Here is a 26,566-nt window from a genome sequence, read left to right as displayed (position 1 = left end):
AGTGCACTGCCATCGAGATAGAACAGCAACAGCAGTGACAACCAAATAGTGTACAACAATAAAAGCTACAAATAAACCTATTTGAAATACAGACTTAAAAGGAAAAACTAGCTCACAAATATTTCATACTGGTTCAATTTCTAATCATTTTACTCTCACAAGCACCTCAACTAATCATTACTCCTCCTGAGCTTGTAAGTTTCAATATAACCAGGGCTTAAATTCTCATGGAGTATTTCCCAGAGCCTAAGCCCAATTTATGTGAACATGTACCAATATATTGGGTAAAACTCCAACAGCCTGAGGTAAAAAAATAAAAAAATTAAATACGCCTGTTGTGTATAAATATGTTTTTATATTTTAGCCTACTGGTTAAAAAAAAAAAAAGAAAAAAAAAAAGCCCTCGTTTTAAACGTTATCAATTTTGTATATTTAACCGGATAATAAAAATAGCGTGCTAATACTGTAACGCGTGCACATGATGTGACAGAAAGCATGGAGCCCTTCCAAAGGAAAAGGGATGCAAAGTACAGACCGGGATGCAGTCATTTCACTACTCTTCCTTTCCCCCCAAATTATCATCCATCACTATAATCACATTAGCACAACCTACAGCAAGCGTAGAATACACTATATTTAAGTGTACATTAAATATACTACAGGAAAAACTGTGAAAGAAAATAATAATAACAATAATGTCAATAACCAGTATCTCTTTCTGGTTGCTAACTTTGGTAGGCTTATTCTCTTGTCCTTGATCACGTGCTGCTCCCCATCATATGATCAGGTCATGTGATCTCGTGTGTGTGACGTTTGTTGGCTGAGATAACAGGTAAGAGCAACCGACATTGAGTACGGCCTTGTCATTAGATATTAGTACGCATTTTGTGTTTATTAATGCTTGCATTTACTTTTGAAACAGCAATTTAACGACAACTATGTATCGTTACTGCTTGTGAGAGAAACAGAGTAATTTGCAAGGCCTGTGAAGGACATACGTAAAGTACAGACAGCAGTGATATGTAACACCAGTGTGAATGACGTAATTACACTGTGTTTGATTAGAAATTGTCCGTATTTAAACAATATGTTGATATACACTATTACCGTAAGGTGTATTCCCCAAATTAGAATAGTCTTGCATAAAATTGATGACAACATTCCAGTTTTACTTCCCGTTTACGATCAGGCAATAGATGTCTGCTCAGTACAGTATTATGTTGCTCAAATATAGGACACAGATTAATTTAAAATTGTAATGGACTGTAAATAATACTTTTTTTTATTGTTATACACTTTAAGTGCAGTTATTTCAAACAACGTGAAGCTTGCAGAGGAAAAAGGTTGTGTGCAAAGCCAGATGTTTTCAGATGCCAACCAGTGCGATCAGGTTATAGAGGGTTATGACTTCCCTTTACAAGACCTAAGCCGGTGATTGTTACTGTAGTTATTTTGTCAACATAATTTTGGTATGTTTATTAGTGTTGGGTTTTTAGAGCAGGACACATCAGTGAAGGTCACTATTGTTATTTTAAGCAGACGGCTACATATTTCTGCAACGCAGGGCAGGTTTAGGCCGAGAGGATTATAAACCAAATTTGTAAGTTTTTTGTTTATTTGTTTGTTTGTTAATGTATTTTAATATACTGAACTGTATGATTTGTACAGGCAAGGGAATGTCCGTTAGTTGTGAAAAAGAAAGTGTAAAGCCCCAGTTTGATTTGCTGCCACCTTAAAACAGTGGTACTGTTATTGCACTACCACAGTATAGTGTACAACTTTTTTTTTCTTTGTTTCTTTTTTAAGAACAATGTTTCTGCATTAAACGTTACTAACAATAGTTTAATGCAGCTAACTGAGTTTGGCTATTCCAGTGATGTGTGTGTGTTCACTGTAAATATACGTTTGACAAGTCATTCTTTAATAATGATGATTTTATTTGTGTAGCACAGCTGATGCACTGCTTATTTCTCTCACACTTTACACAAAGCTGAGTTATATTACTAATGTGACCGTCATTCTTATAGATTTAAAACTGTGAGCAAGGAAAGAGAGAGGAAAAGAACAATCCCAAAATGGACATCCGAGGAGCTGTTGATGCTGCTGTTCCAACCAACGTCATTGCAGCCAAGGCTGCAGAAGTCCGTGCTAATAAAGTCAACTGGCAATCATACCTTCAGTAAGTAAAAGGAAATATGTTTCAGAACTGTCCTGTTTTTAGAGATAATGAAGTGCACCAATGTTATACTTGCATCAAAACAGACATTAAAAACTTTACTATTGTTGTTGTTATTGAGGTTCAAATTACTTATTAAACATTGTATAAGGATTTTGTTTTTAGTTTGAACATGTTTGGTGAGAGATTGGATTATTGTGAAGTACAGCTTCATGTGGCAGATTCAGTGGTGTTTTAGAGTCTTATGGTAATCATTTAAAATATGTTTTAAGTCGATGGAATGGCGTGAGGAACCAATACATCTTTCAACACAAACTGTTACTAGGACTGGGAAAGGTAGCGCTCATAGCAAACCGCGTGTTGCTGTAAAGTCATTTAGTGCTGAAAATGCTAATACTAGTTTTTTTGAAAGAGTAATAAACCATTTCACAGGATGGTAGCCTATTCTTTAAAAAATCCTCATCTACTGTTAGCTATGTTTATTGATGAATATAATGGTGAACAAAATTAAGTACTATTGTAATGATTATGTTTTAGGTTCAGCTGTTTCAATTATTTCTACTTCTAATCTTCTTTTGTAACCATCATAGATTTCTGTGTTTTGCTTTTTAAACTGAATCGTGTAAGAATTTTCTACTTTTTTCCCAATTTTTATGTCATATGTCACTTTCAGGCAGATGTAATGTATTTTAATAATTTAATCAGCAATGTGTCATAGTGTATTATTGCAGTCATATGGGCTGCTTAGATCATGAAGTAATGACTGATTGGTATTTTTTCTTAAAATAAGAAATATGATAATATCATGTTACTGTGTGTCATAATTGAAATGACTAATGCACTGATCATTCTTTTAGCTGCTATTAAACCCAATGGGCAAAATAAATCATTATCATTGGTTCTTGTGTGGGTCGTATACTATTGCACTTGCCAACCTAAATAAAGAATTTCCACATCATTAATAATGAAACTATACCTATGCCAGACTTCATGTCTATCTTGAATAAAAACCCAGCAGTAATTGGCCTCAGTAATGCTAACGACTGACAGAAATCACAGTCATTTCAGGTTTTGTTATGTTCAAGTTTTCAGAAGATAAGCTGAGAAAAAAGAACTGACATTTTTTTTTAAAAGAAACTATTGGATGGTATTACTGAATTTTCAATACTCCAGTTCTTGCTCACTAATTGTGTACTTCAATACTTGAGTGATTGGTACTTGTCCAAGAGTGAGCAGCTGAAAACTCATTGGCTATTGATTTTTGCAGTTTTGCTGGCTAGAATAAAAGGCTGAAGTACATTCAGTAATTTAGGCTGAAAGTATTGTTATTATTATATTATTTTTTATCGGACATTGTTTACAAAAAAGTTTAATTTGAAAGTTGTTTTTCAAACTTGTTTGGGAACCCACTAGGGATGGGAAATTTAAATGTATAAACGCCAAAGAAGTGGTTAAACATTGAATAATATGCTTAGACTTTTAATTGGTCATGTGACAAATTTCACCAAACATATATTTTTTAATGTATTCATTTTAGTAATTGTCATATAGGCTACAGTCAGCCTGTCGCATATCCAACCAGAGTAAGGGTGGATATGATAAAAAGGAAGGGGTTTGGCAATTGTCTCCAAGTAGCTTTTCTAATTGGTGCAACAGAAAGATTGACACTGGGGCAGGTTTTATTCTCTGTCGATCTGGCGCTTCATTGGTGCACTCTGTTTTTCATGCCGTAGTGGGCGTGGTATGGTATCTGCTCCATGGTGTAAAAGTTATTGCCAAGTGTTTTTTTTTCTGAAGTTTTTTATATGTTTTTAATAACAAAGAGAAGCCACGTTTCGAAGTATTTTGAGGAGCTGGATGAGAAAACTGTGGTATGTAAACAATTATTCCAAACAAAATTGCCATACCACAAAAACACAAGTTCAATGTTTCATCATTTGAAATGAAAACATTCAGAAGTTACTGTGGATGGAGTTCCTGATGGCAGTAAAAAGCAAATATCCATAATAAACAGAACCCTCCAGGTGGTTGACATTTATTTAGTCCTCAACACTATTTTAAATGGAAATTTTATTTTCAGTATTGTGACAGGATGGCATGTGATGACCTCAGGCCAGAATGCAGGAACCAAACACACAGGCAGTACTGCAGTTCAAAAGACGATGCGTGCCGTTTATTTAAATAATACAAAAATCAAATAAAAGTTTTAACAAAAACACAGCAGACGCTCTTCCCCTGCGGCACTGTCTTGGGCTGTGGCTGTTCAGGCTCCTCCCTCTCGCCCAGAACCACTCTGCCTCATCCCCAACCAGGCCTCCTCATACTGGGGGTCTCCATAGGGGCAGTCCTCCCGGACATGCCCAAACTCACCACAGGCGCAGCAAATAGCTTAGCTGCCCAGTCCGGGGGTCCAAATGGACTGGGAACCCGGGACCACCATCTCTTGCCCAGATGTTCTGGCTGCTGCCGCTTGTGTTGCTTCTTGAAGCTCATCCTTTTTCCTCCCATCCTCTCTTGCTCACTCCACAAGTATAAAAAAAACAAACAAACAAAAAAAAAACAACAACTGTAGTATCCTTTTCTGGTCTGCGTCCGGGAGGCGCTGCGATCCCACGCAGGACACCACTTGTGACAGGATGGCGTGTGGTGACGTCAGGCCAGAATGCAGATACCAAACACACAGAGGCAGTACTGCAGTTCAAAAGATGCTGGGCACCGTTTGTTTAAATAATTCAAAAATAAAATAAAAGGTTTAACAAAAACACTTGCTCACGGAGGAAAATACAAATTTAAACAAAATAATCACGAACAGAAACAATACAACAAAACCCAGATTGGGCTGGGTAATTGCCTTCACTGGTCCTATACTGTTTTGTTTTTTCAAGATCACTCACTCACTCACTCACTCACTCACGTTCCTCCGCTGAACACCCACCCGGAGTGCAGAGAGCTGCAAGTTTATATACAGGTGACTTTAACAAAATAATTACAAACACTTAAACAATAATTCAATAAACGGCACCAGCCACATTCTCACGAGATGCCTGGCAGGTAGGAGCTGCTACCATCGCAGCTGCCAGACCACGTCCAAACCAAATAATAACAAAAAAATCATTGTATCTTCAAATGACACAACATTCATTCAAATCAACAATAACAACACATTATTTGCCGTCATCTTTATAGATAAATACAATAAATAAATCCTAGTACAAACACAAATACGACACAGGGGCAGAGGGGGAAACCCTGTTCTAAAAATAAATAGGACAAATAAATGTACAGGGCTCCTCGCCCTGTTACAAGTATCAATTCAGAGAATGCATACATTTAAATAAATTACGTATAGGCTTTAATTTACCAGTCAGCCTTCTCATTTCCAACCTCCGGCCGGCTAAATTGCCATCATCTTTTCTAGATGAGCCGCATAAAATTGATATTTTAAAAAAACAAAAAACGAAACAATGATCGTAAGTTCCAGTGAATAGTATTCAGAATATTTATTTTCTTCCAGTAAAATAGCAGCGATTTCTAAAATTCATTACATATGTAAGTCGAATAAAACTTTAGTTGTATGACAGCATTTTGTTTCTGTGGACACCATGAATCGTGATGGACCTATCAGTATCGCGCGTACAAGCAGTGTTGGTGATGTAGGCCAGACAATTAAGCGTTTGTCAAATCAATCAATCATTTACCCCCCTCCCCCCAGAAAACAAAGGAGTGGAGGCGAGTAATGCCGCAACTTAATGTATACAATAAATTTGGTAAAATTATGTAACATAATTCAAAAAAATCTTATTCATTGTAGTAAATGAAAATAGTCACGTTCAAGAGTCAGAATTTGCTGTTCCAAATGCAAACATTTGAAAATGTAAAATTCCTTCACATTAAGTCTTAGGGTGCTAAAAGGCATGGTGCCAACATAGATACACAGTATACAATATGTATGATTAATGGGATAACTCTGTTTGCTTTCACTTTGGAAGTTTTTGCTCCTATGCACTCGCCAGCTGTAGATGGCTCATCGATCTGAGTGCATCAAAAAGACGTCAAGCACAGGTCTCTTCGTTTTTTCTTCGGAAAAAGCAGAGAAAACCTTTTAGTGGCTGAGTGAGACCGATATGAGCCGAGCTATTTGGCATAGTAAAATACTAAATACCAAATGTTTAAATCATTCCATGAAAGGAAGTGTGTTGTGTTGGTTTTGTTTTTGTGAATTACGGTTATTTAAGTGATTTACATTAGTCTTTCTTATTTTGAGCCTTTATTTGATAACTTGCATGATGTACTGTATACTGTGATATTAAGGTTACCACAGCATTTTTTTTAACGGTTATCATACCATCCCATTTGTAGTTTTATGATGTTAAAACATGATTTGCTTATTAGAGGTTTTGCTTAGAAAATACTAACCAGGGCTGTCAGTATACATCATAATGTAATGTAAAGAGTGTGTGCATGTGCTGTAGATATGTGTGGCAAAGTGGCTGTAGATAGTGAACAGGTGTAGAGGTGATGCAGTGCAGGAATAATCACAGGCAGACAATTGTAATCCAGTTTAGAAAAGGGGTGCTTTATTTATAATCCAGGTTTTATGACCTTAAACAATAATCCCAGGAAATACACAACAATGTGTATTGCACTGTATAATGATAACACAGTACAATAATAAACACAGTTAGCACATCCACAATATACAATGCACGGTCACCAAATCCGGGTGCGTGCTGTTGTGCTCGTGGTGCGTGATTACAGGTTATTTTCAGTGACTGTAGCGCAGTATTGATCCGGGTTTTAGTGCTGGCCCAAGGCAACAGCTCCAGATACGTGTTTAGCCATCTAGTGATGCACAGACACAGACAGTTACTAGACAAGCACGAACAAACAAAACACTCACAGATGCTTTTTATAATGCTTTCTCTGTGTCTCTCATGGTCCTTCCAGTTTCTCAACACAAACCAAGCGAAGGAAAAGATTTATGATTCTCCGTTCCCTTTATGCTATCACACATGACCTCTTGGTAAATGATTGCGGCTGTCTCTGTTACCTGCATCTGTTACATCGTTTACCTTCCGGGTCAATACATTCCTGCACTGGAGTCTCGCCTTCTTCCAGGCTGACCGACTTCCCGACCGTGGAAATTAACTGTCAGGCCAGCCCATCCAAAGACTTCCCCTTTCGCTGCTTAGTTCCCTCACAGGTTAGGAGGGAGATTTACAACTAATACTCTGTCACAATATGGTTTAAACATTTAAATGCTGACACATGCATAACATTTAAACGTTCATAAAAATGTACCAAAAGCACATCCCTAGAGCCCACTTCTTTTGAATTTGGGTTTGCAGGATTTCATTTGCAAAACTATACTGACAGTATTTTTTTTGTTATTTTAGCAGTTTTACTACTTACATGATATATTACTGTATATGACGGACAAATGCTGTCTTTTTCTCACCAAGAGGTACACAACTGTTGCTTATTTCAATATATACAGTAGAACTCAGCATAACCGCAATAATTGGGACTGAGCCCTGTGCGGCTGTGAAAACACGTGGTTGATTGAAACATCATCTGTTCATTAATACAATTAAATATTGCTAAATTAAATGCAGATGGACCCGCTTTTATATCATGGCCGCTGTGCTGGGATAGTTCATTATAAACAACAGGGTTGACTTTCGCCTATGAAGGCTCAAAAAAGAGGAAAAAAGAATAGTGAAAGAAAGAGCAGTGATTCAGTAAGGTATAACATTCATTGACAGAATCGTTTTCTCTTGCATTTGTTAGACTCTTGATTTATTTACACATTTAGTGTTGCTGCGAGTGGTAAAACCGTTCGAGAACCAACACGGTTGATTGGAGTTCTACTGTATTTACCTACTTGTACCCACAATAAGACATCTGCTTATTACGGTATGTGGCGCTCAGTGTTAAAGCGCCAATCATATAACATTTATTATATAGTCCTGAGTACGGCCTTAACCGTGTAAAGTAACCACACCTGACACCATCTGCTGTGTTTTCAGAGGCCAGATGATTTCAGGAGAGGACTGTGAGTTTATTAAGAGGTTTGAAATGGCTCGTTCTGAAGAGAAGCACACCATACTGACTAATGAAGGACAACAGGTAAAACAAACACATTCGTCTTTTTTTGGTTTGTTTTTTTAAATTTATTTTATACCTCTCCTTTTCTGCTTTTAACTGCTAAATGTTTATTTTGTTCCAACACAGTGTGCAAAAACGTTCCTCAACCTTATGGCTCACATCTCCAAGGAGCAAACTGTACAGTATATCTTGACTTTGATTGATGATACACTTCAGGTAAGATGGCAAGCTTTTATGAATTAAAATAATTCCATTCGTTTTACACTTCCATTAGCTACATAGGTCTCAGATATGCATTCTTTTAACAAACACATTTTATTGCCAACTTGTATTTAGAACACACATCTGGTACTACACTAAGTTCTCAGTTTTCTTGCCTTCCCTTCCAGGAAGTCTGTTACTCGCTTTTCTCGTTGGTCATTTCACCCTAACAGTCTCTTCTGCTGAAAGCAAAATCCCATAAACCTTACTGGACTCACACTTTTATTCCCTGTATAGGTGCCATTTTTTGTACATTTTATGTATTGCGTAAAAAAATAAATAAATAAATCAGTTTGCTTGCCTTATTTTCAGGAATCTTAAGTATAGTCACCTCCTAAGTATATTCACCTTTGGCAAAGCAATCGGGGAAAACACTAGTTAGTGAATGACACAACATGTGTTTCTTTCAAACATGCTAATTAGGATATTTGAGAGAACTGAAGTGCAAAAGAGAATCACAGTTTCCATTGATTTAATGTCTTAGTTTTGTCTGGTTTGGTCAGATTTTATACAATTTTAGCTGTCGCAGTATTTAGATAAAGTAATAATAATATAATGTCTTTATTTTTATATAGCTTTTTTCATAGTGGACTACCATCACAAAACGCTTTACGGAGGTAGGCTGTGTATATTCTATACAGAGTCGCTTATAATAGGACATTGATTTAACATCTCATTGACAGGATGGAGCACAAGGAGGTTAAGTGACTTGCGCACGGTTACACAGTGAGTCAGTCAGTGGCAGAGATGTAATTTGAACTGGTGACCTTCTGCTCACAAGCCCTGGACTTTAACCACTGGACCACATTTTATAAAGGTTGAGGATGTCAACATTTATTCTGCATTAGGTACACTTTTTAAAATAAAGACAACCTTACATTGGCTACAGTGCTGTAACTAATTAAGATAGTCAGTTTCTACATTACAGGTACCCAAAAACCCAGACACCCATCAAGGTTCCTAACCTGACACACTTTTTACTACCTGGTTATCGGTTATTAACTATAGAATTTACAACGTATGTAAAGGAAAAAAAAAAAATGACAACAATGCTGTTATTGTGCTGATAATCTCACAGCATGGAGTGCATTTATGCTTGCTATTAACCTTATTCAATTTGGGATGATTGAGTAGTTTTCAGTACTACAGGCTACACAAATCTACAGATCAGGAGAGAGGACATGTACAATTATGTACACTGTGTAATTTGCATATAAAAGATAAATTGCGATTCCTGTAACAGGTTGTTTTTTTTGTTTTTTTTTTAACTTGGGTATGCTGTTAATTTTCATAGTTGATGCTTAGTTAGAGGTTTTTTAGTACTGTGATTTGCTTACTTCAAATGACCCTGTTCCAATGAATGAAATCTCAATTGACTGTTTCAACACATGGTGATGTACAGTAGTTTCCTGACACCAGTGATTTAACTCAATAATCCTAACTTACTTATGCAATGCTACCTTACCAGATGTTAACAGAGCTTATTTTACATAAAAAACAGTAGTAGCAGCTGCCGCATTAAGAGTTCAGAAGCCACATCCTTACAGTGATTTGCTCTCCCCTGTCAGACAGTCAGGGAGGCATCATATGTGCAAGAAACATATTTTATTGCAGTGCTTTAATAAGTCTTTTTTTTTCAATAACCTAATTGCAGACAGAACATGCACTGATAGCAAATAGTTGCACGCTTAATAAATTTGTTACTAGATGTAATAAACAAAAGCTACCACTGCCTAAATGACCTGCTTGCATGACTGTAGGACGTTCTTCTATGTAGCATTCTGCTGAATGAAGTTAAATCACTTTTCCACTTGGCCTTATAGTTATGCTTTTTTTTAAATTTATGTTCAATTGCCTCTGTGTTTTTTGCAGCCTGTTTTGACTGCAACTGTTGTAGGAAGAACTTTTTTTTTTGTCATCTGCTTTTGTCATTTTTGTTCATCACTGAACACAATTTAGCTGTACTATTAAGTGCTTTTTAGTTGTGATGACTTGTTTTGGTCACTGAAAATAAAATATGCAAGTGTACTTGCTGACACAGATTACATTTAAAGCTATAACAAATGTATGTATTCATGTAGTGTTTATAGTGTTTTAAATTACTGTTTTTTTTTTTCTTTTTCTATTTTTCTACCAGTACCTGATGAATTATAAATATGTGTTATAGCTATAAATTAATTAAAATTACTTGTATGTGTATACAGTGTGTGAAATATATACAGTACATGGTCCAGTATACTTTGCTGCCAACTGCTAGTGGAGAAACAAAAGTTGAGTACCTTATTTTTCTAAGGTTGTATATGCTTGATTGCTAAATTAATGATGTACCTTTAGGTGAATGCAAATCCCCAAACGTGGGATAGTTAACGATTAGTCACAAGAGACTGTTGCTCCTGTTAAAATACTTTGTCTCTCTAAATCACATGCTATCTTTGCCATCAATTACCTAGCAAATGAGTTACCACTGCGTAAGACATTAAGGCATAATTATGCTTTTCCGCCCACAGGAAAACCATCAGCGTGTTAACATCTTCTTTGATTATGCCAAAAGAACTAAAAACACAGCCTGGTCTTACTTTCTGCCAATGCTGAATCGCCAGGATCTGTTCACTGTTCACATGGTGAGTAACTGCTTGGAATAACAGATGTGATGCACAGTCTGTACTGTCTCCTTACCTGTCTCTTGTATATTGGATATGCAAAACATATCAAACAATTCAACACCATAAAAAAATCCAACTAATTCAAACCACTTATGCATTTATGGATATGGTTCCCCTACTTGCATCTCAAAGGCTAAACATAAATCCGTGACACAAAATACTAAATTAGCATAAAAAAAGTAATGGATAGCTGCAGTATGCGAATCATGCAAATGGACCAGATCATGAACAAAACCTTTGTTGTTGAGAATGAGAACGAACATGTTGTAAAATGACATTCCTCACACAGCGCTTAACATTTAAAATGCTTACACAGTTTCTTCAAAGCTAATTTCACCTTAAAAAAAAAAAAATGTAATACATTCTTGTCACCAGTTATTTTTGCCACTACAGTTAAAATACGTATTACAAATGGGTTTAATGCAAGATCACGTTTCTTTCTATTTTTATTTTGATTATCTTATAATTCGTTTAATTTGCAGTTCCAGCACTTCTCACTTGAGTTGTGCTGCAGTAAGAATTCTGTGTTCCTTCTACACACTGAAGCATACTTATTGTCTTTATAAGCAGTTTGAGTGCAGGCAGTGAAACAATGGCAGGGTTTCCATGGAGAAATTACAAATAAGTCGCACCTTTTTGTCATTCTATTTTGGTAGTACCATTTTGGGTAAATTGGGTTTCCATGTAGTTTACTCTTAGGGAGAGAAATTATCCTTTGACATGTGAATTACCTAATATATATTTAATAATAGCAAATAATAATAATACATTAATTATTATTATTATTATTATTATTATTATTATTATTATTATTATTATTATTATTATTATTATTATTATTATGATTGATCCAGTATACCGGTAGTCCATACAAATTCAACGCATTTCTCAGTTGATGTTAATCAACCCAGCATTTTTGTAACTTTTGAACAGAATCATGGAACCAATTTTTTTTCTTTTTTTCTTTTTCATGTTTGTTATAAATATGTGCAAATTATTTGTTATGTGTTTTAAGACCTGTGGTCTAATGTACATATACACTAGTCAAATGACCGTTGCCATGTATTGGTAGTCTTAATAATTATAATAATGACAATAAGAATATCAACAACAATAGTTTCAATAACAACTGTAATAATAACATCCAGAATTAGTGCGGTCAAGTTGATGAGCATGACATATACCAACAGTATGTACAGAATAGTATAGAATAGAAATTGGTAATGAAATGTTTAATCACAGTTTGATAGGCAATTCTCCATATGTATGTATGTATGTATGCATACATATATGTGTGACATAGACAGATGGATGTACGTACAGTCTCCTCCATATACCGTATCTCCATAACCTGATAAGTCAGTATCTTAAACTAAATGTTAATACAGAGTTCCGTGACAGGATAACCAGTTCTCCGCATATATGGAGAAATATGACATACATACACAGAGTTAGAAACTAACAATATTGTGGTGCTAGTGCAAAGGACTAGTACGTTCTGAAGCTTCGAAGCTCCGTCTGAAATTGACACCGATGACACAAATAAAATGTTTTTTTTTTTTTTTTATTGATCATTACCTGTGTTGGGGGTTGCATCCTGTGAGTGATTGTCACAATTACGGCGTATTTATTTAATCTTCAAGAAAGGAGATAAGTCTGATAGTGGTAACTATAGAGTAATCTACCTGCTATCTGCCATAGGAAAAGTAATCACAAGAATTCTCCTCAGCTGCCTCATCCCAGTGGCTGAAGAGCTCCTTCAAGTGTCACAGTGCAGATTCTGACCTTCAAGAGGCACAGTCGACATGATCTTCACTGCAGGAGAAATACAGGAAAATGCAGGGAACAACAACAACCTCTGTTTGTAGGCTTGTTTGACCTCACAAAAGCCTTCGATTCCACCAGTCAAGAGGGTCTATAGAAAATTCTCCATAAATTCGTCTGCCCATAAAGAATTGTCATCATCCTTTGCCTGCTCCACGATGATGTGCAAGCTGTGGTCCTCTCCAAAGGATCCATCACAGACCCTTTCCCAGTTAAGACACTTTTTTCAATCTTTCTCGTGATGATGCTCCACCTCACCACCAACAAGCTCCCTGCAAATGTGCAGCTAATCTACACAACAGACAGGAAACTGTTCAATCTCCGTCACCTCCAATCTAGAACTAAGACCACCTCAACCTCTGTCATTGAATTGCAGTATGCAGATGATGCATGTGTCTGCACACATACAGTCTGAGCTTCAAACAATTATAGACGTCGGAAACGTACGAGAAAATGGGGCTCGTGCAACATCCGGAAGACCAAAGTCCTTCAGCAACCAGTTCCTACTGAACAGCACCACCCCCCATCAATCAAAATACACAATGAGGTCCTGGAAAATGTGGATCACTTTCCATACCTTGGAAGCCATCTCTGTGAGGGCAGTCATTGATGATGAAATCCACCATCGCCTCCAATGTGCTAGTGCAGCCTTTGGCCACCTGAGGAGGCGTGTCATCGAAGACCAAGACCTTAAGATCTATACCAAGCTCAAGGTATACCAGGCAGCAGAGATCTCCACCCTCCTGTATGCTTCGAAGGCATGGACAACTTACAGCAAAAACCTCAGCGCACTGGAGAAGTACCACCAACGCTGCCTCCTAAAAATACTCCAAATTTGCTGGGAGGACAGGCAAACCAATGTCAGTGTCCTCTCCCAGGCTAACCTCCCTAGCATTGAGGCATTTGTCACTCACAACCAGCTCCACTGGGCGTGTCATGTCGTCCGCATGCCAGACACTAGATTGCGAAAGCAAATCCTTTACTCTGAACTCCACCATGGCAAGAGATCCCCAGGAAGACAGAAGAAAAGGTTCAAGGAAGTTCTTAAAGCCTCATAAAAAAAAAAAAAAAGAAGCCAACAGCAACTCATGGGAGCCCCTAGTTCAAGATCACACAAACTGGAAGAGAAGCATTCAGGTTGCCATTGCACATCTTGAATCTCACCGGCAAGTGCATAAGGAAGCCAAATGGGTGCAGCCAAAGGAGCATGCTGCAGCTCAATCCACCTACCCACCCATCCTGTCAAGCACCCCACCTGCGGCAGTCTGTGGATCTCGCAATGGGCGCTTCAGTCATCTCAAGAACCACAGTGGATCCTTGATCCCGAGTGACTGCCAAAGATAGAAAAATATGAATTACCAAGTACAATAATTAATGTACTCGCGTACACACGCGATCTTCACTAAGAAGGCTGGGGGACTTTGTGTAAATATATTTTAATATGTGAAGGATCATCTTCCAGTTTGTGAGAGCCTCCAGTGAAAGTTTTACTTTTTAAACACTGCATAACAGTTCAGCTTGTGAAGCATCCTCACTATAATTTGATAGAACAGGTGATTTATTAGCACTGCCTTTAAACCCCCCCCCCCCCCCCTCCCCTTTACCCCCCCCCCCCCCCCCCCATTGGTGCTTGAGCCCCGGAGCACTCGCAGAATCACCGCTTGTGCATCTGTCATCAGTGATGTAAAGCCTAGTTTTCAAACAAACAAATTATCGTTCACCAGTACTGTATTGGTATAAGAAAAAATGTATTTTTTAAGAAAGTAATTTCAGCTTCCATTCACTTAGCATATGCTGACGATAATGTAAATAACACCAAGCTACAGACAGCAAGACCTATACTTTAAATGTGTTACTGTTGTTTATCGGTAAGATGTCAACTTTATTTTGAATATATTGTGTTATTATTTTTTAAGCAACACACTACGATAATGTTCATTATGGTAATTGTTTATTTATTTATTAGTTTAAAAATGTTTAGTAAAACTGACCTATTTTTTATCTTGTTAGTACAGCCGCCCCCCTTTGCTAATGACATCTTCAGTCTTAATTTTTTGTATTTTGTGGTGGGGGTACGGTTGCCACTTGGCCTCATAATTCCGGAACACTGCGAGACACAACATGATTTCGAAGTTGCCTTTAAAGGAAATCATCACGTGAATTGAGTGCTAAGCCATTGTTAAATTTATTCTGTTGATTTAATTATCTCAAGGCAGCATGACAAAACACTAATGGCTTTTAACAAATTAAATAAATATCATCGTCAATATTTATTTAGTTTATTCCAGTATAAATCTCCACATTTTTATAAAATGACTTTACACTTACTTCAAAGATGCAACGTGTTTCAGTAAATTCAAACGTCCAATAAACTTAATGTCCTGCGCAGAGGGAGAACACAAACGTAAAATGTCATTAAGTAAGGTTGGCATTGCAGGGAAGATGAAGGGAGGTTTCAATGATTAAAGTCCAGGGCTTGTAAACAGAAGGTCACCGGTTCAAATTCCACCTCTTGCCACTGACTGACTCACTGTGTGACCCTGAGCAAGTCACTTAACCTCCTTGTGCTCCAGCCTGTGAATGAGAAGTTAAATCAATGTCATATTGTAAGTGACGCTGCATATAATGCACAATTCACAACCTACCTCTGTAAAGCGCAACTATGAAAGGTGCTATATAAAAGTAAAGATATTATTCAGTTCCAAGTGACTGTTTTGTAAACATTATGAATGCTTATTCACCACTGCTACACACCCTGCATATTTTTAACAAAAGATCATTTGAGATTATATGTGTACATTTGTTGTAAGTACTTAATTCGCTTAAATTTAATTCGCCTCAGGCGAGCTTGAATTTCTAACCTTGCATACAGATGTACTTGCAGGCATCTCAGCTATGCACAGAAGATATCGTCCCAATGTGGGATTATACATGCTGTTTTGCTTTATTTGTTGCTACCACAATATACAGGAAGATACTTTAGTGGGGTTGATATTTGAATAATCAAACCTGTGTTTTGTAAATCTCTTTTAATCCTTAAAAGCCTAAATATAGATTCAGGGTGACCTGAGTAATTCATTTATACACTGTTGTCAACAAACCTCAATAACTTATTTTTCCAGTGGGGGGCAGCATATTCTCTATTCTATTTTCCTCAACATGCCCCCATGCTGTATGCTAATGTTGTATGTTTTATGATACACACTTGAATTAACTTCTGGTGCTGAACTTGCAACAAAATCAAATTATGATGCTCAGTGATGTTCTGTGGACTTATTGTTCAGATGTCTTCGTAATTTATCGCACAAATACTAAGTTTATCATATGAAAAATAAATATTGACATATGCAGTTTTTTTTTCTCCATTTATTTCTATAATAAATCCAAAGTATTTCTCATTTAAAAAATATACCAGGCCCTCTCAACTCTGTACTGCATCTTAATGCCCAGGCCCTTTATAATAATAAACTGTAGACGAATCAGGAGGTTTGCTAGATTTTTTTTATTTATTTATTTATTTATTTATTTATTTATTATTTTTTATTATTGCTTGACAAACCCTAAAAGGTTAATCAGTCATATGCACTGATATAAATTGACACAATACTGAAACTAAAGTAATGATGTTAAATCAATACCAAAACTATTTTCACTTTTCTGTACCAATCACAAGCTGGGCAATTCCCAGCTAAATCTAACAAGAGAGTAATGATTTGCAATACAGTTATATCATAACATTTTATGTAAAGCTGTAATATTAATAGGTTGTTAAGGCCTTGCCCAACTGAATTAACTATAAAGCAAAGGGTGTCACACAGTAGATAATTATATATTGTTCCTTGTTGTGTATTTCATCCAGAAACAGTACAAAAGTAATCCCTCCCATTGTAGTTTTTATTGCAAATGACACATTTTCATTCCTGAAGTTTACTTATGCATTTTTTTAAAGTGAAAACTGTTAAATTTAACTTAAAGGGTACCTGTAGTGGTAGTGAATATAGAATAATTTCAATAGAAAGCATGTGGTTGAAAGCTCTTGACACAATTTAAAGCCCCTGCTCGGCCAATTTACGATATAAAAGCAAGAAACAACGTTCTATGCATTGGGTCTGTCATGTGGAGGTTAGTACGTGATGTTGGGTTGTTGATTCCCCTATTACAGAACACTGCTAGTCTGTAGCTGCAGCTAACAAAATTATTTGCGACAGCATTTATCCAATTTGTTATCGATGACAAAAGTAAAATAGAAGGGTACTTATATGAACCGTTGAGGGCTGACTGCCCCAGTTTAACTTTGTCAGGCAGCGATAGTGAATATTCAGACGAGGATAAGAGGCCGAGTCTGCAACTAGCCCCAGCCGAGAGAACTGAACCAAGAAGGCTCTAAATACTTGGAGCACTTGTAGTAAATGTGTTTTATGTAAACACTGCTGCAATAACTTTTGTCTGTGTCAAATTATATTTATACAAAACCTCCATACCATGTACATTTAAAGTAAAATCACTCTAGATTTGTACTTCAAGGTACATGTGTTGGAAAACATGGAACGAGAATTGATTAGCAGTTTGCTATGCATGCGGACTGACAGAGTTATGCGGACTGACAGAGTTATACTGGTGTTCTTTTCTGAAAAGAGACTAAAGAATCATGCCAAAATTTCATTGCCTCAGCTTGCTATTAATTTAATTTTCCTTGTCAGGATATGAATACATTTGAATTAGCATGTTTGGCGTTTTGCAAAAAAAAAAAAAAAAAAAAATGAAATAAATAATTGTAGACATCTATTTCTTGTAACTGTTTTTCCTCATCCACAAAAGCAAAAGTTTTGCTACAAAAGATTTTTCCTATAATTTGTTTTCTAGAAATTATAAATTTCCATTGGGGTATGTAAACTTTTGACGACAACTGTATGTATATGTGTATGTATGTATCTCTGGCTCTATACACCTCAGGATTATTTCGGGCAGCCATTTATATTGGACAAATATCGTTTGCTTTTTGCCATTCCCATTGATTTCAATAACAAAGGCATTGTTTATACCATGTTAAGTATACCGTATATTTTTCGTGCAAATTCAGCTTTTTGGATCTTGTTTTGTGCCACACTGCTTACACCATAGTAATCACCCATATTAATCCACCAATCAGCTGTTTTCACCTCGTAACCTTGTCATTCACATATATTTCAATAAAAAAGGTGGCACTTTACAAGTGTTTAACATTGGCGTGCTATGGAGCGGCATCCAGATATAAAGCCGAACTGGGATTTTTTTGAAACCGCTGACAGACCGTCCAGATGCATATCAATGTCAGTACATTGTGTGGGAGCATATTGCCATCTCTTACTGTGGGTGAATCGCATTAACACAAATGCGCCTGTTCCAAGTGGTGGCGACTGTGTGTGTGTGTGAGTGTGAGATTTATATATATATATATATATATATATATATAGTATCCTTGCAAAAGTATTCAGACCCCTGACCAATTCTCTCATATTACCAAATTACAAATGGTACATTGAAATTTCGTTCTGTTTGATTTTTTTTTTTTAAACACTGAAACTCAGAATCAATTATTGTAAGGTGACATTAGTTTTATGTTGGGAAATATTTTTAAGAAAAATAAGAAACTGAAATATCTTGCTTGCATAAGTATTCAGCCCCTGTGCTGTGGAAGCTCCCAGTTTGCACTGATGAAAGAAATTGCCCTAACAAGGACACAATTACCTTACCATTGGCCTCCACCTGTGAACCGTTAAAGTTGCTGTCACATTTTCTGGATAAAAACCCCACTGTTGAAGGATCATTGGTAAGGCTGTGAATCTGAAGGAAAATGAAGACCAAAGAGCATTCTACAGAAGTTAGAGATAAAGTAATACAAATGCATAGATTAGGGAAAGGGTACAAAATAATATCCAAGTGTTTGGATATCCCAGTGAGCACAGTTGGATCAATAATCAGGAAGTGGAAGCTGCATCACACCACCAAGGCACTGCCAAGAAAAGGCCATCCCTCAAAACTCAGCGGTCAAACAAGAAGGAGACTTGTGAGAGAAGCCACAGTGAGGCCAACAATCACTTTGAAGGAGCTACAGAGTTCAGTGGCTGGGAGTGGAGTAATGGTGCACTAGTCAACCATATCAAGAGCTCTGCATAACACTGGCCTGTATGGGAGGATGGCAAGAAAGAAGCCGTTACTCAAAAAGTACCATCTGAAAGCACGTCTGGAGTTTGCCAGAAAGCATGAGAGTGACCCAGCTGCGATGTGGGAAAAGGTTTTGTGGTCAGATGAGACCAAGGTAGAGCTTTTTGGCCAAAACTCAAAGCGCTATGTGTGGCACAAACCTAACACTGCCCATGCCTGAAGACACACCATCCCTAGAGTGAAGTATTGTGGTGGCAGATCATGCTGTGGGGATGCTTCTCATCAGCAGGGATTGGGCATCTTGTTACAATTGAAGGAAGAATGGATGAAGCAAAATACAGGAAAATACTGCAAGAGAATCTGCTTCAGGCCACTAAAAAACTGAAGCTTGGTTGAAATTCACCTTTCAGCAGGACAATGATCCCAAGCACAAGGCCAAAGCAACATTGGAGTGGCTCAAGAACAAAAAGGTGAATGTCCTACAGTGGCCCAGTCAAAGTCCTGATCTCAATCCCATTGAGAATCTGTGGCACTGTTAGAAAATTGCAGTCCACAAGCATCATCCAACCAACCTGAACAACCTAAAGCAAATCTGCCAAGAAGAATGGGCCAAAATCACTCGGACACTGTGTGCAAAGCTGGTACATACTTTCCCCAAAAGACTTAAAGCTGTTATTGCAGCGAAAGGTGGCTCTACCAAATATTAATGTGTGGGGGTTGAATACTTATGCAAGCAAGGTATTTTAGTTTTTTATTTTTCTTAAAAATATTTCACAACATAAAACCAAGGTCACCTTACAATAATTGATTTTGAGCTTAAGTGTTTTAAAATAAAATATCGAACAGAACGAAATTTCAATGTACCATTTGTAATTCAGTAATATGAGAGAATTGGTCAGGGACGTTCCGTGACACACACACACATTAGATATATATATATATTATAATATCTTTATATATATATATATTTATATATATATATATATATATATATATATATATATATATATATATATACCATCTATCAAAAATATATATACATCGGCTATATATATATATATTATATATAATATATATATATATATATATATATATATATATAGGTAATCTATATATATATATTATATATTTATATCTATATATTATATATAATTACACATATAAGAACCCTTGTTATATTGCCCCTCGCTGTACTGTGGATTCAGATATATCGCGGTCCTGGAGTTGGCTCCCCATTTTTACTGTCTAACTATGTATGCCTTAGCTGCAATATACATTGCCACTTAAAATTACTGTTAATTTCATTTCGTATTACACATCACAAACAAAAATATACAAAACAATTTAAAAATAAAGCATGAATATCGTACTGTTATCATACACACGAATTGCACAATAACACAATGCAAATTAAATATCAACTGGCTGAAGAGGATTTTATTTTAGCTAATGAGGTGTTCACGTGCGGCAGCAATGCACTAGCAAAAGTCGCAAGGCAGTGATGTCAGCCCCCTAGCAACAAGCCTCCTATGTTGGGAATGATTCTGTGCATTTGAGAAAGGAGAGGAAGACTCATGAAATTAATTGGGGTCTGAAGAAGCAATTACCCTCCAGGGTACGAATTAACCCTTTGCAGTTCATTTATTCATCCCTTGTCAGACGTGTCATGTCCAATTTATTTTCACATGCGCTACTTATTTTACACACGCTGTTTAAAATATATATTTTTTCAGAGTAAAACAGGTTTAAAATGCATTGAATCGCAAAACGACATCAGTGCTGCATCTCCAGCCAAGCCTCACCTCTTGTTCTCTGTATTTTTCACATACCTCTTTATAGACGTACATACTGATAAATCCTCTCCTGATCGTTCATTTCATCACCAAACTCCTCAATAATGCGATCCAAGTCATTATTTTATTACTACATCTCAAAAAGCTTTGCAAATGTCCGTGATATTCTGTGAGTGCTAGATGCGGAAGCAGCCATCTTCTATGTTTGTGTCCATGGTATCTCTGTGGTGCAGGGGGCTGTCAGATAGGCCATTTTTTTCGGCTTCATTCGGCTTTTTCCAGAGAAAAACGACTAGAGACCTGTGCTTTATGTTTTTTGATGATGTCGGAAAGGGTCTGACATTGGACTGGAAAGGGAAAATTGTAATGTCGGACCTAGTCAGACATAGGATCGCAAAGGGTTAAAACAGTGTGCTGGTTTTTATACTAAAAATAAGAAAAAGCAGGTTGTGTAGAGGATTTATATTGGACCCTGACGCCCCTGATAAAACGAGGGAGTGGTTGTACAGTGTTTGTTAGCTTAATTGTTTTTCTATAGTCTCTCGCTATATCGCGGCCCTCGATATATAGCGGATTTATATTGGACCCAGACACCCCTGATATATCGAGTGGGTGGTTTGTGTGTTGGGACAAATATTCAAACAAATATTTTTTTGACATGTATTCGGATACAAAAATCAGATGTTCGCATTGACTACAAATGACAAAAATACCATGCGCTTATTTACTGCTTAATCAGAAGTTGCACAACAGTTTCAAAAATGACAAATGAAAAAGAGTGTGATATGAAAAATGTAAATTTACAGTATAATCGTAACTCTCGACTATTCGCTTCTAAATCTTTTGTAGTCATTTTTGTATGACTTTAGTATAAATACATGTTAATTTGGATTCATATGTTTTTTTCTGACTTTATGTGAATGAAAAGACACACATTTGCCCGTTTTCCCATTGGAAATAGTGATATTTTGAATTATCACTGTCCTGGTCACAAAAGCAAAGTTTGTGGGGAATAATAGCCATTTTCTATACTTTTGAGGCATAAGCAATTAGGAAATAACACTTACTACCCAGGAACAAAAATTGTGTTACATAGTGTTATGTGTGTACTGTACAATAACTCTTGTAAAAAACTGCATGATTGATCTGTTTTTCTAATTTCTGTATTCCAGGCTGCAAGAATTATTGCAAAACTGGCAGCCTGGGGAAGGGAACTGATGGAAGGTAGTGATCTCAATTACTACTTCAACTGGATTAAAACTCAGTTAAGCTCCCAGGTATTTTTTTTTCCTTGTACTGTATTAAAAAATAAAAATAAATAACACAAACTTCCTTTTGGCATTTCGTTTTCATTTCTGTGTTTCAGTCATTTTTTTAATCATTTTTTTTTTCTTATTTAAAATGTGCTGCATATTTACATACACAGGGTGATTAGAAAGTAACTTTACCACATCAATGCATAGTATCTCATGTGGTAAACTTACTTTCTAATCACCCTGTGTGTGTATGTGTATAATGTAAAGTACTAGTCATAAATGTAAGTCTTACAAGAATATAATATTTTTTTACTATAAATGGGGATGTAACCTACTGTTGCCAATACATTTATTGTGTCTGTTATAGCTATCATTTTGTAATTACTACAATACAAACATTAAGGTTTGACAAGTAATTGTATCATACTGGAAACATTTATAAATATATTAAGACCAATCAAGCCACATTTGATTGTGCTCAGTAGGTAATGTACAACTACACAATTCTGGTATTATGAAGTAAATCATTAACACTGAGACATAATTCATATTTTAGCAACAGTAGTTCTCCTTATTGTAGGCTTTATGTGTAGTAAAAATGTATGTCTGGTACTTCACGTATATAAGCACATTTTCGTTTTTTCACCCATACTTTTTTATTTGTCGTTAGAAACTGCGTGTTGCAGGTACTGAAATAGGAACAGTTTCCCCAAGTGATGTAAGTACTTAAACTTCCTAAAGCTTTTTGATAAAATATAAATGGGACAGAGTACACAGTGGCAATACTGTATATTTAAGTATCTTCTTTATTGACTGTAAAATATAGCTCTACCGTAGATTTTAAAATGGCTGCTAGCAACCATTACAGTGTTATATCATTTTGATAGTATATTGCATCTGTCAGCTTTTAACAAGTGCTTAAAATGCATTTGGTGTTTCAGCACTGAGCTAATTTAAAATCAGATTTTGTTTCGACCTGAAATCAAGTGTGGGTAGAGTAGGATACACCATTGCTTTATTACAACACGTCTGTACTGGCAAAAACAATTTCATTATTTGTAAGAATTTACTGTACATTTAAGATTGGATTATTTTGGATTTAGCTTGGGGTTGCTTTAAAGAAAGTTGACTTTTTAAAGTCATGTTTTAATATTACAACAATATATGTCAGTTTATATATCTATCTAAAGGTTTGCATTTATGGTGGATTAAGCTTTCCTTTAAGCTACGTATACCTTGCAGGATTAAATGTAATTTGGAGCATAGTTGAGTATAGTGCAGAGAACACAGTACACCTGCACTGCTGTTCTTGCATAATTTACTTACACATATCAAGTTGGTGTTCATGGTCTTTGCTTTCAATATTGATTTAATCGTGGTACGATTCATGAAGTGTGCTCCAGAATTATTGCTGGAGTCTGAAATTTAAACCAAATTGTAAAGCCACTGTGTTCCTCATTTTCGTGGCTTTTCTGCTAATATAATATTGTAGAAGGTCTTGAAAGAGCAGGTCAAAAGTATGTATTCATAAGCACACTTTTTTTTTTTGTAAAAACTATAATCAAATTGCATTTACAATAAGAACGTCTTACAAGTAGGTACAGGTGAAACCTACATAGTGATTGCATCACCAATTAGGTAAGATGATTTGGAACTATTTTGTTAGTTGTAGAAGCTTTTAAATTTAATTTAAAACACATTATATATATATTAATTTGCTTTGCACACAACTGTATTCTGTGATTTTTATAGGTCAAGTTAGATTGTGGGTATCGTACAAGAAATCTTAACTATTTCATGCCAGTCATTTTTACAAAGCTGATGCCACTGTGTCCAAGCCTCATATTTGTAAACCTGAGGTAATGACATCATATTTGTAGTAAATCCTGTATGCTAAATTGTATGTGCTCTTACAAAATATTACTGTTTTTGAGTAGAGGTGTAATGATTCATTGTGCATGGATGAATTGTAGTAGAGCTATGTTTGTTGTGATTTACAAGACCAAAAGCATAATGTAGCTCAATTTAGATCACCAAATGGTTCTTAAATGGAGAATATGTGTGTTTTATAGTTGGTATGGCCATACTTCCCCTATCATTTCACTCCTTGTTTTTTAAACAAAATGGTCTTGTTAAATAATTGTTTGATCTTATTATGCATCATACGAGTAGTCCTCAAGACTGTCATATGTATCGTACATTAGTGTATCATTATACCCCTAGTATTGATGTCAAGTTAAATCTGTGTTTCTTTGCTATAGAGAAATATGAGATACACAGCTGCATTCTATGATTCTCTTTGTTCAGTTCCATTTCTGGGTTTTTACTACATTAACCTTTTGCTGCTGGAACTTTTAAAAAATGTATTATTTAGAATCCCATACTTTTCATGCACTTAAGGTTTCATGTTTTTGTGAGTGGATTTTTCATTCTGTAAATAATTGTTACTGCATTTTAATTAATTGCCTCTTGATTTTCAGAGTTCCCAGTATGTGCAGTGTGTTGCTGGGTGTTTACAGTTGATGCTTAGGGTTAATGAGTACCGTTTTGCATGGGTTGAAGCTGATGGCGTCAATTGGTAAGTAGGTAACCCCTGTATTTGTGATTAAACCAATCCTAGGTGTAATACAAGTGCTGAATGATACATTTATAGCCATACTTTTATGGGAATTGACAGAGAAACATGTTTTCTTTAAAATGTCCAAATTGTATTCCAGATGAAATGTCTCGTACTTTCCAAAGATGTTAGTAATAATGTGAAAAATATGGTGGAGGATGCCTCTTGTTTAAAAAACTTTGAAAACTAAGAGAATGTACCCGTCACCTACAGTTCCTTATTTGTTTTTCCAATTACATATCATGAATCACATGCTTAAAAAGGGTTGTGGGTCATTTTTTTGATGAAGCAGTTTCTAAGTGGATGTTTTTAGTATTTATTTTGTCTGTAGAGGTCATGGTACATTTTTAAACCTTTTTGTAAGAATGGTAAGATATGTGACCTTGAATTAAGTGTGTTAAATGTTTGTTTCATGAAACTTAAAGATATGTGTCTCTTTTTTTTTTTCAGCATAATGGCAGTTCTGAGCAATAAGTGTGGATTTCAGCTCCAGTATCAGATGGTCTTCTGTATCTGGCTGTTGGCATTCAGCCCTCAGATGTGTGAATTCCTCCGTCGATACAATGTGGTCCCTGCTCTGTCAGACATCCTCCAAGAGTCAGTCAAAGAAAAAGTAACCAGAATAATCCTAGCAGGATTTAGGGTAAGCGTTTCTCTGTCATGCATCAAGCAGGTCATGGGGCGGTCAAGGAGTCTCTATGGATTTTAGTGCACATATATATATAGTCACTGGATGAAGATGACTCAATGCACAACTTTATTTATCAGCACGAACTGGAATGAGGTATATGTGTCTAGGGGCCACTCTGGCTGAGTGTGCTAATATTAATTTTCAAATTAGCATATTTAACCACAACACCCACAGCTCCCTCAGGTAGACGAGGAACTAAACTGTAGGCCTAATAATCTTATATTTGTGATTCCAATTACAAGTCCAATTAATACCTGCGTTTGTGGAACTAGACCAGGAGTTATGAACATATTTGAGAGGTAAAGCTGATTTATTTTTTACCCACAGAAATGTAATAATTTGATTTGAAAAAGCGTGATAGAAACTAATTAACTGCATTTTATTGTATGAGGCAATGTTATTTAATGGGGCAATTTATCACCCTTTGGAGAATACTCTTGTTGGTAGAACCTTGCATTATAGATCTGCCACTGCTGAGAATGAATGCAATTAGATGTTTGGGATTATAAAATGTTACCTGGGATTAAGGTGTATTGGAACCACTCTGTTATGGCATTGGTCTTAAACCTTTTATTAATTCTAGTGTGAAATACTTTTTTTCTCATAAGCTATTTTGTGACTGAATTAATATTGTATGGCAGCTGCTGGAGTCTCTATTAACTCTGGACTTCCTTTTCATTTTTTTTAATACCCACCTCTGCCTTAGAAAAATAAAATAATATTTGTAGCAAACAAGCAAGGATATATTGTATTTTTTTTCTTTTCTTTATTTGAAGTGCAGCTAAAGATCAAAATCTCCTTGCATTGTGGTGACCAGCGTAGGTTTCTTTTTAGATACAGCTTGATGGTAATACAATTTATGCCCTTTGTGGGACTGCAGCCATGCAAGCAAGCAAGCTGGACCTTTTTATTGATATAGTTGTAAATCAATTTTGTTTAAGGTTAAACAGACAGTGGTAAGGGGATGATGGGGGCGATGATTATGCAGATGATGAAAGGGAGAAATTACGTCTTAGTATACCCTTATATCTGC

At 36.1% G+C, this 26,566-nt stretch overlaps 1 protein-coding gene across 4 annotated transcripts in view; it reads left to right on the top strand.

Moving 5' to 3' along the window:
• Positions 1–775: 775 nt before the first annotated feature.
• LOC121314375 (V-type proton ATPase subunit H) overlaps positions 776–26,566 on the top strand; it is a 78,532-nt gene continuing 52,741 nt past the window's right edge. The window contains exons 1-9 of one of the 4 annotated variants that reach the window (XM_041247560.1): positions 776–832; positions 2,028–2,179; positions 8,206–8,305; positions 8,411–8,500; positions 11,053–11,166; positions 22,142–22,246; positions 22,896–22,943; positions 24,706–24,803; positions 25,293–25,485. In XM_041247560.1, the coding sequence (XP_041103494.1) occupies positions 2,076–2,179; positions 8,206–8,305; positions 8,411–8,500; positions 11,053–11,166; positions 22,142–22,246; positions 22,896–22,943; positions 24,706–24,803; positions 25,293–25,485 (852 nt within the window). In that variant the 5' untranslated portion in view covers positions 776–832; positions 2,028–2,075. Of the gene's footprint in view, positions 833–1,247; positions 1,432–1,471; positions 1,601–2,027; positions 2,180–8,205; positions 8,306–8,410; positions 8,501–11,052; positions 11,167–22,141; positions 22,247–22,895; positions 22,944–24,705; positions 24,804–25,292; positions 25,486–26,566 lie in introns of those variants that run through there. The other 3 variants (XM_041247562.1, XM_041247561.1, XM_041247563.1) reach the window with 3 other exon arrangements.

Source organism: Polyodon spathula, chromosome 4, assembly GCF_017654505.1.
Source record: "Polyodon spathula isolate WHYD16114869_AA chromosome 4, ASM1765450v1, whole genome shotgun sequence".
NCBI lineage: Eukaryota > Metazoa > Chordata > Actinopteri > Acipenseriformes > Polyodontidae > Polyodon > Polyodon spathula.
Note: the sequence above shows the minus strand (reverse complement) of the source record. Positions and strands in the feature narration are given on the sequence as shown.